The sequence below is a fragment of the Anser cygnoides genome, chromosome 2 (assembly GCF_040182565.1).
Source record: "Anser cygnoides isolate HZ-2024a breed goose chromosome 2, Taihu_goose_T2T_genome, whole genome shotgun sequence".
NCBI lineage: Eukaryota > Metazoa > Chordata > Aves > Anseriformes > Anatidae > Anser > Anser cygnoides.
In genome coordinates, this window is record NC_089874.1 from 156,731,363 (window position 1) to 156,749,319 (window position 17,957).

Here is a 17,957-nt window from a genome sequence, read left to right on the forward strand (position 1 = left end):
AAATTTCCAGTCTATAGCTAGATGAAGTGCTAGATACTCCATAACATGAACTAATGCATGGCAAGCAGTGATAACCAGGAGTTTCATTTAGGACTATATCCTGATGCTAAATATACTATAAAATACGTGCATTAAGACAGTTCAAGTCCTAAGGAATGTACTGAGTTTCCAGAAGAAGAGGATTGGGGGGATCTTATCAATGTCCATAAATACCTGGAGGGAAGGTACAAAGAGGACAGCCAGGCTCTCTTCAGTGGTGTTCAAAGTTCAGAACAAGAGTCCATGGGCACAAACATGAGGATCTGTCTGAACATCAGGAAGAACTTACTATACTGTATGTGTGATGGAGCACTGAAATAAATTGCTCAGAGGTTGTGGAGTCTGTCTTGGAGATGGTCAAAAGCCATCTGGATATTGTCCTGGACAACCTGCTCTAGGTGTCAGGTGTCTGTGCTTGAGCAGGGAAGGTGGACCAGATGACCTCCAGAGTTCCCTTCCAACCTCAACCATTCTGTGATTGTGATTTATCTTCTCTTAATTCTAAATCAAGCATTACATCATAACTTTGTCAACAAGTTCAAACTAGCTTTTCTTTTTGATGTATATGAGAGCTAAATAAACATACCACTGTTCCTACATCTGAACTGATTATGTAGGGACACCCAGCAGAACTTGTAGGAATGCTGGACTGTCATGTTTACTGTATTTACATGATTCATGATTGTGTGAAGACTTAAATATCTTTTCAGTATGAGATAAGGGAGTTGCATTGTCTAGTCTAGTGAGCAAACATCTGTTTTTAGATAAAATGCACACAATTTGACAAGAAATGCGTTTACTTACATCTGGATTTCTAGTGAATGTCTGGTTCCCACACAATATTATTTCTTCATTGAGCTTAGTTCACCTAATGTCGTAATAAATATGCTTATCAAAATCTAGTCATTACTGTACTGCAATTAAGCCAGCAGAATTAGTCTGATAATGAGCAATTCCATTTATTGGTTAGACACTTTTCCTACTCACTTTTTTGATTGCTGCCTTTATTGTACTGAGCTGAACTGCATAATCTCCTCTGAAATATGAGATCAAGTCAACACTGTCTTAATTTCCCTTCGGCTTTTCAAATGTAATCTTATCACAATGGTTCTAAATGCTGTAATCTCTTCTGCCCCTTCCTTGCAGCAGTAACTCCATGAAGGAATAAGGACTGGCTTTGTATTCTCTAGAAACAATATTGGGTTAAGTGCAGCCAAATGCAATTTGATTTTATTTCCTGGAAGATCTGCTGTGGCTTTCTTAGCAAACTATCAATTTTCTTTGAAGCAAGAAGTCCTGCTCTCAGTACCTGACCTTAATTTGTGTTCTTCACAGTACAAGCTAACTATGCCTTCTAACACTAGATGCTGATCTTGATTCATGAACATTGTGGAAGTTTCCAAAATCAGTTTCTAAATCAGGCTGAGTATACAATAGCATTTGATGCTGGAGTGTAAAATACAAAATATCCTTGTAGCTGAGTAAAGCAAAAATGCTACAGGCTTCTCTAATCTTTCTGGATCCACAAACAAGCACCCTTACTCACCTTTACTTGAAGGTCAGCAGCTGCAGCAGTGTATAACTGAAAGCAAGACATAAAAGCTTGTGACAATTTTTTTGGCTGTGCTTATCAAGTTGCCTTGATTCTTACCTGCCTTTTGTTATATTCTCTTCAGCTTTAGATTAGACAGTCTGTTTATTCTTGCCAGACTCTGGCAAGAGACTCTCTGCCTGTTTGACTGCTAGATTGGTGGATGTTGTGCTTGGCATTAATCCATCCCAGAATTCATTCTGTCAGATGGACAAAAAGCTGGGTATTTCCCCCTTAACCTTGTCCTGCTGCCTTCCCTCTTCCCCACACCCAATCCTGTGTGCAGTGGGAGTAGTGGCTGATTCACCAGAGGGCTGTGCTGCCATCCAGAGGGACTTGGGCAGTCTCGAGAGGTGGGTAGTCAAGAATCTCATGGACTTTAACAGAAAGTGCCAAGTTCTGCACCTGGGGTCATCCTCCATGTTCAGAGAAGGCCGTCAAGGAAGACAAGATGGATAATGTTCTGTAAAATGAGAGAACCTTTGCTTGCTTCAGGTTCACCATCAGCATTTGACTGAAATGCATTTGACCATTGCCTCTGCCTAAACTCTAAAGGGGAGGAGTGCAGTCTGAGAGGCTTCCATATCCATCTAAGTGCAGAAAAGGGATGATTGCGCTTCCAAATTGAGGAGACAATGTTTTCCAGCAGGGTATTCATAAATTGAACATCTGTTAGCTTTAATTAAAGAATCCATTTTAGTCTAATGGATTAACACTGTTGCTTATCATGGCTACTTGTATTATTTCCTTGTACAGGCCCATCAATTTGTATCTTACTGCTGTTTCTGGCATTTGTGATAAGGACCCTCTCTTCTGATCTGTGCCTTTAAAAGATGGAGTCCTTGTCTGTAACTAATGCTGCTTTTATATCTAGTAGTATGTTGCAGGAAAAGGAGAAAGCACCAGGAAGGAAAATGACCCAACATGCTTAGGTCGCCACTAAACATGTCTTTAAGAAAATAAATTAATATCAAATAATGATAGAAGGTATGATAGAAGATATATTTCTAGGAGCCTAATTCTCCACAAGACAGCCTCCTCAGAAGTCATTAAGGTCATCTGTGATGTATGCTATGTGAGAACTTTGGGAGCTGAATATTGTGTTTCTGGTGCAGTTTTAACAGTTCATTAACATTTTATTTCAAGATCAAAATTCTTTACTCTGTACCTTACATAGATTTTTTTAATTTGTTGCCAGCTCTGGTCCAAAAACAAAGTACAAAGATAGTGTTTCTATTCAGTAGCTGGTCAGAACTGTGCTTATTGCCTCTTTCTAGTCTACTCCTGGTGGTGTGACTGTGCTGGGTCCAAGCTCTATTTTAAAATGGAATCTGTTTCTCAAAAAGCTTCAGATATGCAGTTTGGAACACCATAATTGATTCAGTCTTCTAGACTTCTTCCTCTTTAACATCAGCAACCAAGCAACAAATAGAGAATGATCTCAAGCAGTTGTGAGTTTCAGGGCCTGTTTAAAAAAAAAAAAGGCAAAATGCTTGTATAGTGCCCCAGTTTTTTTAACTTAGTAGGTATTTTCATAAATAGCATCTAAAGGAAAACTTTGGTATTTCTGTTTGTGGAAGTCTAGGGGAAGCAGAATGTTTCAAGGATAATTGAGATCTTTGAATTCATAGAAGGTTTAATTGTCCAGAAGTATTAATCTTCCAATGCAGTGTTGTTTTGGAATGAGTTGTCTGGTGCAAGGCTGCCACATGTTTTTTTGATACTTTCATAGTGCATAAATGTAATAAAAATCAGATCTCTGATAAGAGGTAAAGATCTTTTTTCATTAAAAAAATTGTAAAGTAAATTGTAAAGTAGGTAGTACTTAGACAACCCTCCATTCCTTGAAATGGGTGGACTTGCGGAAGGTGAGAGCGTTTTTATCAGAAGCATTGCTTCATTCTTATTAGAGGATCTATCAGTATTTTGATACTTAAGGTGTACATACAGATCTCAAAGTATTCTTCGATTCACCTTGACAGATTGACAGATTCATTCTTTGGCTCATTTTGGCTCATTCTAAGTGTGGGGGGGAAGTGACAGGAAAATAAAATGAACCGAGTTCATTGTGGTATTTATTACTGTGATGTGCCAGTTTTGGAGGTTGGCTCAAGGTCCCTTGAAAAGGCTCTTGTGTATTTGAGAAGTACCATATTAATTCCATGTAAATTACTTCAGCTTTCTTTTCTGTAGACCTTGAGCAAAGATTATTACAGAATAAGAAACAAATCATATGTCTTCAGCTTGCTCATTCTTGCATATTATAGAATTGAAGATTTTGGAACTCTTTTTTTGAGATGAGTGCACATTTGAAGTGAGCGGATTTTGTGTTTATTTTCTCCTTAACTCCTGAATTTAAGTGTAGGTGTATAATTTATTCCTTGTTCATGAGGGCTGTTCTCAACAGTACATTCTTCTGTACTACTTTGCACTGCAAGGCAGTAGATTTTTTCTGCTTTTAATGAGCTATCCATCTGAAACAACTCAAGACTAGATCTCAGCTCAGAATATGGGACCTTGATTTTTTTCTCCTATCATCTACACTATCATCTACATCACTTTAACTTCGTCATTTTCAGTGGTAAAGGTATCTGGAGGTAATCAGTGGGAAAGAAAAACATGACCTGAACAAAAATTGCAATCAATACATAGAATTCTTTTAGAAAATTTTGACTGAATAATATGCCTGTAACATTGTTTATTAAACTGTTCAATGGGACGTTTGACTTCTTTCACTTAGGAGGAAGCCTTTTTAGGAGTAGCATTTGCTGATTCTAACTTTGTACAGTGATTGAACAACTTGTTCTCTCTACCTCTGTCCCCCCCCTCTGTTATAGGACTACAATGATGAAATCAGACAGGCACAGCTTCAAGAATTAACATATTTGAATGGTGGTTCAGAAAACGCAGAAGTTCCAGTAGTTCGTGGAAAACCATCTATTCGTGCAAGAGGAGTACCAGTTCCTGCTTTGTCCAGGTGAATATCTCAGTTGCAGTGGTCTCTTGTTTGAATGTGTATATTTTAAGCTTATTCTTTCAAACGTTAACAAATAATAATAAAAACCTCCAAGTACAGTAGTAGGAAATGTGAAATAAAGATCCCAAAATAAGAAAAAAAGGGAAACCTTGATTCTTCAAAGCCAGTCTAATCAGTTTAGACCGAATTAAGAATTAACAATGGACTGAAATTTGTCTTATGAAACTTGGAAGTTAGGTTTTAAGAAACACTATGCATCATAAAAGATGTTCAGGCTTACTGTGAGCACTTGCTTGACTACTAACTTTCATCTGCTCTTTAGGTACGTGTAGAGGCTACTTCTTGACCCTGTGGAGTTCACAGCTTTTGAAAAACTGCTAAAAACTGTCCTGCCTTTACGTAGGAATTTCATAGTGATTTCTCTAGAATAATATATAATACAATAATACATATTAACATACACATTCCATTTTCACTGTTATAGTGGGCTTTCAGGGTTGTGATAAAAAGTGTTATAGAAATGTTTTGGAGGTAGACTTCAGATTTCAGCTTATCTCAGTGGAACATTTTTCATTAAAAAAGTGGCTTTTGTTTGGTTCAGGAATAGACAAGTTTACTGCTGCTTTTGCCTTATTTTTCTTGACACAGGAGATCTTTTATTTTTACTCTAGCATCCCCTATCTTCATTGAAGTACTGAGATGACAGCTTCAGGTCCTTTGAGTGCTGAAGTGTGAAAACAAAACTAAATAAAGTGCATAACAGTTTGTTACAGTACAGAAAGATTGTGACTGCAGCAGCTAAGTGTAACAGTTTTCTCTGGTAAACTGTCCTCCTTCAGCTGTAGCTATGTTTCTTTATTAATGCAAGCCTGAAACTAACATTTCAGCTTTTAAAATCCCAAAATAATGTTTTGAAGTGTTTTAGCTCAGATTAAGCATGTTAGACTTCAGTTAAATATCTTGTTTTCAATTTTTGTGTAGATGCCTGTAACAGGTTTACTTACTACAGATGTCAGGGCTTAGTACAGACACTTGCAGTTCTGTTCCATGGTTTTGTTTCTCATGTGTCCTTAAGCTAGTATTTTTGTGATACAGAATATGGTTGTTTACTCTGGTCTTGCACCCCTATCTATCACTAAAGTTCCTCATAGGTAATTTCCACTATTAATTATGTAGTACATGTGTTCTTAACTTTTTCAGAGTTAAAATTCTCACACTCATGCTTCCATCCTCTGGATTTCAAATTAATTTTGCAAACATGCATGTAAGACATGAATGCTGTTCTGTAGCTGTCATTTGTAGTTCATTGCACTGGCATATTCTTGAACAGTCTTCAGGGTAAATTTAAATGTTGGCATTTGACTTGGAGATGACAGCTAAAAATTGTTTTTGTCCACTCTATTTTCATATATGATCTAAAGAAAACTGTAAGACTGTTGGTTTATGTTCTTACTTTAAGGCTTCTCTTAAATTTTAAGTCTTTTTTTCCCCTCAGAATGTTCTCCTGTAACATAAAAGATTCCTTGAGTGAGATTTAAAATGCCATTGCTACTGAGATACTACAGCTGTTGGGATAAGGTCTCAAACTCAGTTCTAATGCTCTGATTCTTTTTAGCACAGACTGTGACTTCAGTGAGTAATATTTTCCTTAGAGGAAGGCTTTGTCTTATGATGAGACAATTTGGATAACAAGCATTCTTGAAACCTGTAGGAGAGACTGAAGCAAAGCTTTCATATTAAGAAACTGTACTTGAATATCTTCAAAGTAGTCAGTCTGAGAAGACTGGAAAAATGAGGTCTACAAAACTCAATCTATCTGTAATCTGCAGAATATTTTGAAGGTATCAGCCTTTGATACTTGACATATCCCAATGAGGATATAAGTGTTAGAGGTCACAAGCCTTTCTATATTACATTATTCCTGAACAGTTTCTCTTAACTACTAATTTATGCCTTTTCTTACTCCTTATCAGGCATCTTGAAACTGGAGATAATGCACCTTAACAAGTGCCTTCTTTTAAGATGACTTGTTATATGTATGTTCAGCTCCATACAAAAATTTCACTTAAAGTTAATATATTTGTGCTTTCATACAAAATTCTAGCTTGTACACAGGCATTCCCATATATGGTAAGTAAACTCTTAGCGGTTGTGGTTTGACAGCATAATTTTTATTCCAGCGTTTCTGGATTGCTCAAGACTTATTTGCCTTGATTTTTTTCATGACTCTACAGCCAAATAATATTCTGGGGAGGTGAGGGGAGATCACGGAACTTGGGCTTAGACTCACTTCTTTCCATCTACTGCTGACTCCTTTCATATTTTTTTCCTCCCTCGTAATACAGTTAGACATGATGACCTTCAGATGCTATCACAACGTTTCTGCCATTTTCTGTGGGGATTATGCTGAACATCAACTTTTTATTAAGTATTACTTGCCTGACAAAACAGGACAGATCTTCCCTCAGGTTTATCAATTGAAAAAAATTCTCGTAAAGCCAACATGACTTGACCAGTAAAAGAAATAGCTAAATATCTGTATTCCTGAGTGAGTTTGCATGTTCTTTATATTGTTCTATTTACTTTTGATTAATTTTTGTGTGTATACAGGGTTAGGATCCTGTCATTCCATCTAGGGACAAATAAAGCTATTGCAGATATTGTAGGCTAGAATTCGCTGTCATCTATATTAAAAGTAATACAAGGTGATGTGGATCACTGCTGTAATGTGTTCACAACTTCAATTGTCCTTTGTTAGTCACTTTATTAAACTTAAGTCATTCCTTATATACTGTCTAGAATTACCTGGTTTATTTTTGAAGAATAGCTTATTTTGGGGAACACATAGATAATGTTCTCCAAAAGCATCTGTAGATGTTGATTAAGCCAGGTATGTTCAGTGTGTTCTATTTATTTAATCTTATGATAAATCCCCTATTTATCAAAAACCCACCACCCTCTGAAAGTTGAATGTATGTATTACTACTTGACATAAGACTGTGAAATAAAATTTGCATGGGAGTGTTTGCTTCAGCAGTGATTGACGTTTAAAAAAAAGACCTTCAAGATCATCAAGTCCAACCATCAACCTGTCCTGTCAAGTCCATCATTAAATTACATCCCTCAGTGCCACATACCCATCTCTTAAATACCTCCAGGGCTGGGGACCCCACTACTTCCCAGGGCGGCCTGTCCCAATGCTTAACCACCCCATCTGTGAAGAAATTCTTCATGTTCAATCTAAACCTCCCCTGGCATGATTTGAGACTGTTTCTTTGTGTTTTAATGCTTGTCACCTGAGAAGAGATTGACACTGTCTTTGCTGCAGCCTCCTGTCAGGTAGCTGTGGAGAGCTCTACCCTCAGCCTCCTCTACTCCATATTAAACCCTAATTCCCTCAGCCATTCCTCATAAGTCTTGTTTTCTTGTCTCTTTACCAGTTTCATGGCTCTTCTCCGTGCATGCTCAGACAACTCATCTTTCTTGTGGTGAGGGACCCAAAGCTGAACACATAATTTGAGGTGCACTCTTACTAGTGCAGCATACAAGGGGGACAATCTCTGCTGTAGTCCTGCTGGCCATGTTAATTCTGACACAGGCCAGGATGCCTTAGGCATTCTTGGCTACCTGGCCACACTGCATGGCTCGTGGGGGCCAGCACCCCCAGGTCCTTTTCTGCTGGGCAGCTTTCCAGCCACTCTTCCCCAAGCCTATACCACTGCCTGGGGTAGTTATGACCCAAGTGCAGGACCCAGCACTTAACCTTGCTGAATGCTGTACACTTGGTCTGCCTGTTGATCCAGTCCATCCTGATCCCCTGGCAAAGCCTTCCTACTCTCAAGCAGTTAAATGACGCAGTGATGAAAAGGTGGGAAGTGTAGCTCTGTCATGGACACGTGGATATTGAAGTGGTCAATAGTTTGGTACTCACACTTTAAAATAATGTAACATGTCTACTGTGAAACTAAGCAAAAATGTCTACTGTTTGAACAACATTGACTATGCTTAAAGAAGGAAAATATCTCAACATCTATTAAAATTTGTTAGTTTACTGAACAGTTGAAAATACTGCAGACGTATGGAATTAGGAATGTTAAAGAATTCCAAGTGTTGAAGTCTTATGGAACTGGTCCTAAATTTCCCAAGTACTTTTATATTAAACCATTCTTAGATTTACTTCCCCTTGTTGAGGAGTGATACTGAAAAAGATCTTCATAGAGCAGGTACTAACTTAATTTGTGTTCAGTAAAACAACAGAAAGTGGAGGAAAGCTACGGACTGACTGTGATAGCATAATCAGAATACTTCTACTAACTCATGCAGTCATCCTGTGAAAGAAGAAACTTCAAGTAACGCACTTGAAATAACAATCAGTATATAATATTAGAGAGAAGAAATAGTGATAAGTGAAAAGATGAAATGTCAGAGCTATTGCTCAGAGAAATTAGAGAGAAGGTAGGTCTGCTAGGGTCAAAGGTAGTAACTTTGTTATGAATAAATCATAGAAATTGCATAGGACTACTCCAAAGTAGTGATGATAATTATTGCTAATAAAGACCGAAGAGGAATAACTGTTTGGATAGTTCTCTGCGGGTGTATTTAAGTTGTATGAGATAGTAAAATACTAATCCATTGGCAATCAAGGATCATAATAGTACCTGTCAGTTACTTCTAAACATTTGCATTTCCCAGTAAAATAAATAATATAACCTCATTTTGAATGGTAATAGTTTTTTGTTAGTGTTTTTCCCTGTGGTGGCTTCACGGTGAGGGCAGCTTAACTCCACCACACCTCTCTCGCTCCCCCTCCTCAAAGGAAGTGGTGGAGAAAATATGTCTAAAGCACAGCGTTTAGATGAGGAGATGGGCATCTCTCACCAATTATCATCATGGGCGAAACAGACTCAGCACAGGGAGACTTATGTAATCTATTGCCTGTTACTAGCAGACAGTGAGAAACTAAACTCAGTGGAACAGTGAAGCTAAAAACAAACCAAAAACATCCCCACCACCACTTTCCCGCATCCATGCTCTATCTTCTTCCCTGAGCAGGGGAATGGGGGCTGCGGTCAGTCCCTGACGCTTCGTCTCCGCCGCTCCCTCACGGTCCCTCCCTGCCCCTGCTCCATGGGGTCCCTCCCACGGGATGCCGTCCTGCCCGAACTGAGCCTGCGGGGGCTGCCCACAGGCAGCAGCTCTTCAGGAACTGCTCCCACACGGCTCCGTCCCACGGGGTCCATCCCCCAGGAGCAAACTGCTCCAGCACGGGTCCCCCACGGGCGGCAGCTCCCCCCAGACCCCCTGCTCCTGCGTGGGCTCCTCTCCACGGGCTGCAGCTCCGGCCCGGGGCCTGCTCCTGCGGGGGCTCTCCATGGGCCGCAGCCTCCTCCAGGCCACATCCACCTGCTCCACCGGGGGCTCCTCCACGGGCTGCAGCGTGGAGGTCTGTTACAAAGGCCATTCCTGCAGCCCCTTCCCCACCCCACCCCCAAAAAAAAAAAAAAAAATTGTTACGTAAACCAAATGCACCCACATGCCAAGCTCCTTAGTCAAAAATCAAGAGATTGCTAAATTACAAAATTCAATGCTTAGTTAATATTTTCACTGTCTGCAGTAAGGTGCACTTCAGGATTTGTGTATAGTGATTTTATGTAATTACTGTTCTATGACACTAGCACAGTAAAGTTTTTTGTGAAAAACCTGTTCTTTCCTTCTTCAATTTAGTTATGACAGCAGATTGAGAAGAATGCTTTGTAGAAATTGCTTCACATTTGATTTGTAATTTTTTTCTCATACTAAATTGCAAGTATAAATAATAAAACAGTAGTATGGGAGGAAGGTTCAGCTTCCAACAAAATAGTTTACATGACATAATTTTCAAGGGATGTTGTGACATGATTTAATTGAAATTATTTTCATGCACTACTCTGATGCAGATCAGTGTGTAGAAAAAAACAAGTTATGACATTTTGCTTTATTTGGTCTTGTCCCAGGGAACAAGATTGAAAGACTTTTTTTCACTGCAGAGTGTATAAGTTAATTACTAAGCTCCAGGAGTAAAAGTAATTCTTAATTTAGCATCTAGATTCGCTTGGCCCAATGAAATGGTCAGATTGAATTTCCTTCACTGAATTCACCACTGCCAAACTAATGCATTCTGGAAAATCAAAACCCAACTAATAATAAAGGTGGAACAAAGAAGTGTTTTCTGCCATAACTGTAGTAATCTGTTTTGGGTCAGTAAAATGTTTCTTTGAGAGTAAGTCCCAGTGGTCTCAAGTACCTAGACCATTGCTTTTTCTTTAAAATTTGTTTAGAGGTCATGATCGTAGCACCTGGCTGCAATCTAGGTTTTTGATGCATTTAAGTACCGTTTAACTATTACAGATTGTTTAGTAGAAAATATACTTAATAGGTACTTAAAGAGTAGAATTGTCATCATCAGAGGAACTCATGGGATTCTGGTTAGCATACTAATGCAAGATTCAAGAGTAGAGTTTTTCTCATAAATGTAGCAAAAGGCAAGCATTTTTTGTCTCCTGTAGTACTTGTGTTTTTGCAGTATCATAAATCTGAGGAATCACAGACGACAAACATTTTATTTCAGGTGTCCTGAAAATACAACAAACACATTTGTCTCCCATAGTGCTTAAGTACTTGGCGTATTCGTAGTATTATAAATCAGAGGGATCGCAGACAATGACCATTTTATTTCAGGTGTCCTGAAAATAAGACTCATTAACCCTGTTTCAAAGTTCATATGCTGTCGAAGTATACAAAAAGTTTGAAGACATGGAGAGTTAAGTGTCCATTTGTGTACACTGTTAGTCTGGATATTACTGGCAATCTCAGTATTGTAAAAGATGTTCATATGGGCATTGGGGCAAAGAAGACATTCAGAAGACTTTTGAAAGTGTATGAGGCAGTATGCTACACAGGAGGGAAAACAGAAGGGCAAAAGACGCTTGTATTTCAAAATCCAATGAGCAGGTAGTCAAAGCTGACATCACAGGCTGACAAAATGAGTTTTGGTAAAGCACATCTTTCAAGGTTTGGAGATAATGCCCTGTATCCTTTAGAAGGGAAACAAAGATCTTTTCTTCTATAACAAAGAAGTGGTGGAAGGATTAAAGAGAAGGCTAAAAAGCAACAAAATGTGTTGATTAAATTTAGATTCAGAAGCATTCTGAATGAGTATTAATACAACATTTTTCTTTCTCAAAAGGAAAACTTATTTTCACTAATTTTGCAGCTTGTAATGAAACCATGGATTATATATTTTAACTAAAGTTGTGGGTCAAGACTGTTTAATAGTAATTTGAACAACCGTGCTATAATTTTAATGAAAATGGGAATTTGGTACCTAATTGCTGATATTTCAGAAAGTTTCAAAATCTACTTTTCCAAACTTTCAATTAATATGAAAGAATATCTGATTTTTGAAGGATTTTCATTGCCTTGAAATTTTGATGTCACCTAAAATCTTCATGACAAATAGTTTTATGTAATTAAAAAAAAAAAAAGATTTTAAGTGTTGTTCGTAAAGAAAAAAATACAGTCTGTAGGCCACATGCAAAGACAAGGATATTTGGTGATGACAGCTGAAATTTGGTGTACAGAATGATGTCCTCAGTCATGAAAGCAGCAAGCAGTGAAAAAGACTTGGGCAAACTAGAAGCCATTATGAATTTAATTTGATGGTAAAATATCTCTGTGAAAGTAATGGAACAAAGCTGTTTTTGTTTGAATGAAATACCTGTGAAAGGGTGAATTTAAATTTTACCAGATGCAGGTAGGTTTTGAATTTGTAAGTGAGATGGTTGTTGTTTAAAAAGGGTAGAGAAAAGGACATCTATGCAGTTTCTGCAGGAAACTGCAAAGCAGATGACCGGTACCCCTCAGATGTTGATTATGAGAAGAAAAGAGCAGGAAAATTAAAAAAAAAAAAAAAAAAAAAAAAAAACACGAGATCAAAAAGAAAAATCTGTTTGGATCAGAAACGGTAGACACAGCATGGAATACATGGAGAAGCTCTTTAGGAAATCTAGCTGAAAAGTCATTAGTTATCCAGTGGGAGTGCTTTCTAATATGTTATGTGTATTTGCACACCAATAAATGTCTAGGGTATAAACAGAAGAAGAAAGATAATTAGCACATAAAATAAACTTAGAGATGGAAATACAGTGGGTTACATTTAAGTATGTGTGCATGTAGTGTTTACTTAAAAACACAAAACTAGAGAAATATATAAATTAAAATAAGTGTTTTGAAAAAAAATAGGCAAGGTGGATCAGAAATCAAGTGTGGTAGGATTCACTAAAGCATAGATGAAAGATGGGAATCTTCAAAAGGATGTATTGGGAATAACCAGCCATTGGGCCATCTGTTTTGCCCATAACAGATGTCTGCTGCATAGCTGTAAGTTTGAGATGACTTACAGGAGTCATCACATTGTTGAGGGATGTCAAAGTCAGTAAGGGCTTCTGTGAATGCTTAAGTAGCAAAAGGAAGACTAAGGAAAATGTGGCCCTTCTGCTGAATGGAACAGAGTGACACACACGAAAAAAGAAAAAGGTTAAGGTCCCTAATGCTTTTTCAGCCTCAGTCTTTACTAGTAAGAGTGGCCATCAGAAATCCAAGGACCCAGAATGAAGAGGAAGACATACCCTTGGTGGAAGAGGATCAGGTTAGAAAGTAGTTCAACAAAACAGATGTAAGTTCAAAGGCACTGATGAGATGCATCTACAAGTGTTGAGGGAGCTGCAGGTACCATTACGAGGCCACTCTCAATCTTTGAATGATCATGGCAACTAGGATAGGTGCTTGAGGAGCGGAGGAGCCAGTCAGCCTCATCTCAATCCCTGGAAAGGCTCATGGATCAACTAATCCTGGAAACCATTTCTAGACACGTGAAGGGAAGAAGATCATCAGGAGTAGTCAGTATTGATTCACACAGGGGAGGTCATGCGTGGCCAACTTGGTGCAATGAAATGACCAACCAGCCTAGATAGATGAAGATAAAGCAGTGGATGTTGTCTTTGTGGGCTTCAGTAAGGCCTTTGAAATTGTCACCTAAAACATCCTCATAGGGAAGCTGTTGGTGTCTGGGTCGAATGGACAGACAGTGGGGGGGGTTGAAATAGCCAGGCCCTGAGTGTGCTGATCAGTGGTGCAAAGTCCGGTTGGAGGCCAGCAGTGAGCAACGTACCTCAGGGAATATTACTGGGTCCAGTCCTGTTTAATGTCCTCATTAATGGTCTGGGTGATGGGTAAAACTGTACCCTCAGCAAGTTTGGGGATGACACAACAGTTGGAAGACTGATGGGTACACCAGAAGGCCATGCTGCCATCCAGAGGGGTCTGGACAGGCTGGGGAAACGGACTGACAGGAACCTAATGAAGTTCAACAGTTGTGTAGTCCTGCACCTGGGGAGAAACAACCACAGGCACCAGTATGTGCTTGGGCCCACCCATCTGGAAAGCAGCTGTGTGGAAAAGGACTTGGGGATCGTGATGAATACCAAGTTGATCATGAGTCAGTAGTGTACCCTTGCTGCTAAGAAGGCAGATGGTATCCAGACTGTATTAGGCAAAGTATTGTACACAGGTGAAGAGAGGTGATCCTTCCCCTCTGCTCAGCACAGGAGAGGACACAAATGAAGTATTGGGTCCAGTGCTGGGCTCCCCACTGTAGGAGAGACGTAGACATGCTGTAGGGAGTCCAACAAAGGGACATGAGGGTGATTTCTCTCCTGTGAGAAAAGGCTGAAGGAGATGGGACTGTTCAGCCTGGAGAAAAGAAGGCTTGAGGAGGGAGCTTATCAATGTATATACATACCTGAAGGGAAGGTGCAAAGAAAATGGAGCCAGGCTCTCCTTATCGACAGGAAAACTTCAATGGGCACAAACTGAAAAACAGGAGGCTCCCTCTGAAAATCAGGGAACACTTCATACTGTGTGCGTGACTGAGTACTGGCACAGGTTGCCCAGAGGGATTGTGGAGTCTCCTTCCTTGGAGATCCTTAAAAGCCATCAGGACGTGGTCCTATGCAGCTGGCTCTAGGTGTCCCCTGCTTGAGGGGGGGGATTGGGCAAGATGACCTCCAGAGGGGTCCCTTCCAACATCAACCATTCTGTGATTCTGTGAGGGAATATTACTGGGTCACATTTCCTAGGATCAGTCATAGTGGCTGAGACCTTAAGGCAATCTGGATTAATATTCCATCTCTCCTACTTGATTCCTATGGTTCTTACATAGGGAATGACAGGTGAATAATTCCTTTTATATCTTTTCCACTGCATTGATGTTTCTGTTATTTTTTATCAAAGTATGTTGTCCTCAGTTGTCCTTTGTAGCCTGAAGTGCCTTAATCTACTTGTTTCTTATATAAAGGTTGTTCTATACTGTTGGTTATCATAGTTTCTGATGTTCTTCCAGTTTTTATGCCCTTTAAAAATGAGAAAACAGAATCGTAAAGATGCATAGTAGTATTACAGCTCTATTTATTCTTTTTATATTTTCTATTTTTTTTATTGTCCTGAATACAATCTTAATTACGAATGTTCTGTGGGTAGGGATAGCTCAGAACCTATTACTTTGTCTAATGTCAGAATATATACACACACACTCCTACCTGCACCCTCCTCCAGTTTTCTGCTTTGAATTTTGTTCGCTATTTTCCTCCCTTCCCCTTCCCCTTCCCCTTCCCCTTCCCCTTCCCCTTCCCCTTCCCCTTCCCCTTCCCCTTCCCCTTCCCCTTCCCCTTCCCCTTCCCCTTCCCCTTCCCCTTCCCCTTCCCCTTCCCCTTCCCCTTCCCCTTCCCCTTCCCCTTCCCCTTCCCCTTCCCCTTCCCCTTCCCCTTCCCCTTCCCCTTCCCCTTCCCCTTCCTTTCCATTCCGCATTCAGTTTGGCATTCAGCTCCAGATTAAAGAGATAGGCATCTGAATTCATATTACATTTTATAAAGAGATAAGACAATTACTTTTACTTGCTCTTTTTGTTCCGTAACTTGTTTCTAAGACAGCTGGCTGCACCATCCCATGCATTCCCAATAGGAAAAGGTTGTAGCATGAGAACCTTGTCCAGTCTTTCTTGATTGTATAGCAAAAAAATGGATGTTGTAGATTCACACCTTGGCATTATTTACTGTTGTTTTGGCCTTCAGACTCTTGGCAACCTTCCTGATTTCATGGTGTTTGAAAGTTTTCTAGCTGTTTTAGGCTTTTTACAAATGCCTTAAATTATCTGACCTGCTTTTGTGAGTGTTTTAAAGTTATTTTATTAGTGTTTGTCCCTCAGGTTCAAAGATGAGTTCAGCTTTTTAAGTTATACCTGTTTAAATACCTCTTGCCCTGCTGTCCGAGTTTTACTGAGCTCCTTTTGCCTTCTCTCATTTTTTTTTTTTTTTTTTTTTATTTTTTGACAGTCATGTATTTGGTGTGACTTCCCTTGGGATGTTCTTGAATGTCTTCCCATACTGCATATACACATTTTACTCTTAAACGTATCTTTTTAAACATAATTTATATTCTGATATAAATTAATTTTTCAAATTAATTCCTTTTCCAAAATTATACCAGAACTGTGTTGTTTTTTTTGAAGGTATGCAAAGCTTCCCATTCAAGTGGTTCTCAATATTATGAGTTAGTTTCTGTTTGTTGCTCCTGCCATCCAAGCATTAGTTCCGTGATACCTTCTTTAGTTTCTAAAAATTCTTACCTTCACACCCTGATAAGACATTGGCTCAATCTGCATGGTGTTAACTGAACTCTCCTGTTTTTGGCTTTCTTGTCTCTGCACCGTTCTCGCAGTCTCTCGCAGCATGGTGCAGTAATCATTGGAGTGGTGTAACACAGTACTACGCTTCTCAGATTGTTCGTGCTTCCTTTAAGAACTCCTGAAGAAAACCGTATATAAATGGTCTCCTAAGACAGGAGAAGTATGGTTTCCAACCATCACCACACCAATCCTATTAACTTTTTTGAAATGCAGAAAAGACCTTTTCATCCTGTGTATCTGATGTTATAATACCTCTTCAAGAGTAAACCTATGCTGGCTCAAAAAATCGTTTTTCCTCCCTCAAATGTTTTTCCATGTTTTTCAGCACGTCCAATTTCCTGCTGCTTTCACTTGTACCCTAGCTAAAGGATGCCATGGAGAAAATTACGGCTTGTGATTCTTCAGTCTTTTTACTGATTTTTTTTTTTTTTTTAAACTTGGTATTGACTATTGTCTATGCCAATAGGCTCATTTCCCTTTCTTTGGCTTCACTTGGAAAGTGTCACATTTGCTATTTCTTTATATTACTTCAGCAGGCTGTGTCTGGGAACATCTCTGCTCACCCCTGCCCCCACTACAATGAAGTCAAATAAGCAGCTGGTACCCTGTCCTGAGGAGGCATTCTACAGATTAGCCAAAACCAAGTAATAAGCACAGTTTTAAATCACTTACTCTCTAGGCTTGTTTAAAATTGTGACTGTGTTTTGATCAGTAATTAGAAGCAATTAGATACTGATTGTAGCAAGTGTTTACATTTCTTCATTCTTTCATCACTGATGCAGTTTTTCAAATACTAGTCATCTCGGCTAAATTTATTATATTTTTTTCTGATAAGTTAATAAAAATATATGACAGTTGAAATATGAGATCTCAAGAGATCTGGATTCTGTACTATTGATTGAGTTGGAAATTTCTACTGAAATCAGGACAGAATATTTTTACTCAGTTACTACTTTGGAAATTATTTAGATGATGTCTTGATATGTAGAGAAGGTTGTGAAGAATTTGTGCTTGTTCATTTTCTTCTATGTAACTGCTACATTAGACTAATGGTATGACTTCCTCAAAGCAAGTCTATATGCCTACAGAACAGTCATTTAAACTCAGTTATAGTCAGTGGGGGAAAATGGACTCCTTTAAAAAGGAGATGTCTATTAGCAATATTTTAGACATCCTGTTTAAAAGTGGATAATTGATGCAAGCTTCACACAAGTTGTGCCTGTAGGTCTCTCCCGTTACTGTAGTGAGGCAGGAGGGAATTCTACCTGTAAATGGATCAAATATTTCTGAAAACTGCCCCTGTTTAAGTCTCAGATTTTTTACATCCATATATTAAGTGTTCAAATTAATGGGTTTGCAGATTAACTTTTATTATTCTTTTAGAATTTTAAAAACACCTATGTATGTACTTATATTTCATGTCTTTAAATACATATAGAACATGAGGTTATGTCCAATTAATCACCCTGCACATTTATTACGTGTTTGAATGTTTCCAGCAACAGCTAGAAACCCTTTCTTTAGAAAAAAACAGAAGAAAATTCATTTATTCTGACCTGTTCAATCTCTTA

At 38.8% G+C, this 17,957-nt stretch overlaps 1 protein-coding gene across 4 annotated transcripts in view; it reads left to right on the forward strand.

Annotated features, from left to right (window-relative positions):
• The window catches only part of KHDRBS3 (KH RNA binding domain containing, signal transduction associated 3), a 94,245-nt gene that overhangs the window by 42,226 nt on the left and 34,062 nt on the right, over positions 1-17,957 (forward strand). For 2 of the 4 annotated variants that reach the window (XR_007158627.2, XM_013192648.3), the window contains exons 5-6: positions 4,468-4,607; positions 16,920-17,030. Coding sequence is in view for 3 of the 4 variants with exons in the window: in XM_013192648.3 (XP_013048102.1) it covers positions 4,468-4,607; positions 16,920-17,030 (251 nt within the window). In the remaining variant the exon portion in view is untranslated. The remainder of the gene's footprint in view (positions 1-4,467; positions 4,608-16,919; positions 17,031-17,957) is intronic. The other 2 variants (XM_048049474.2, XM_013192650.3) reach the window with 2 other exon arrangements.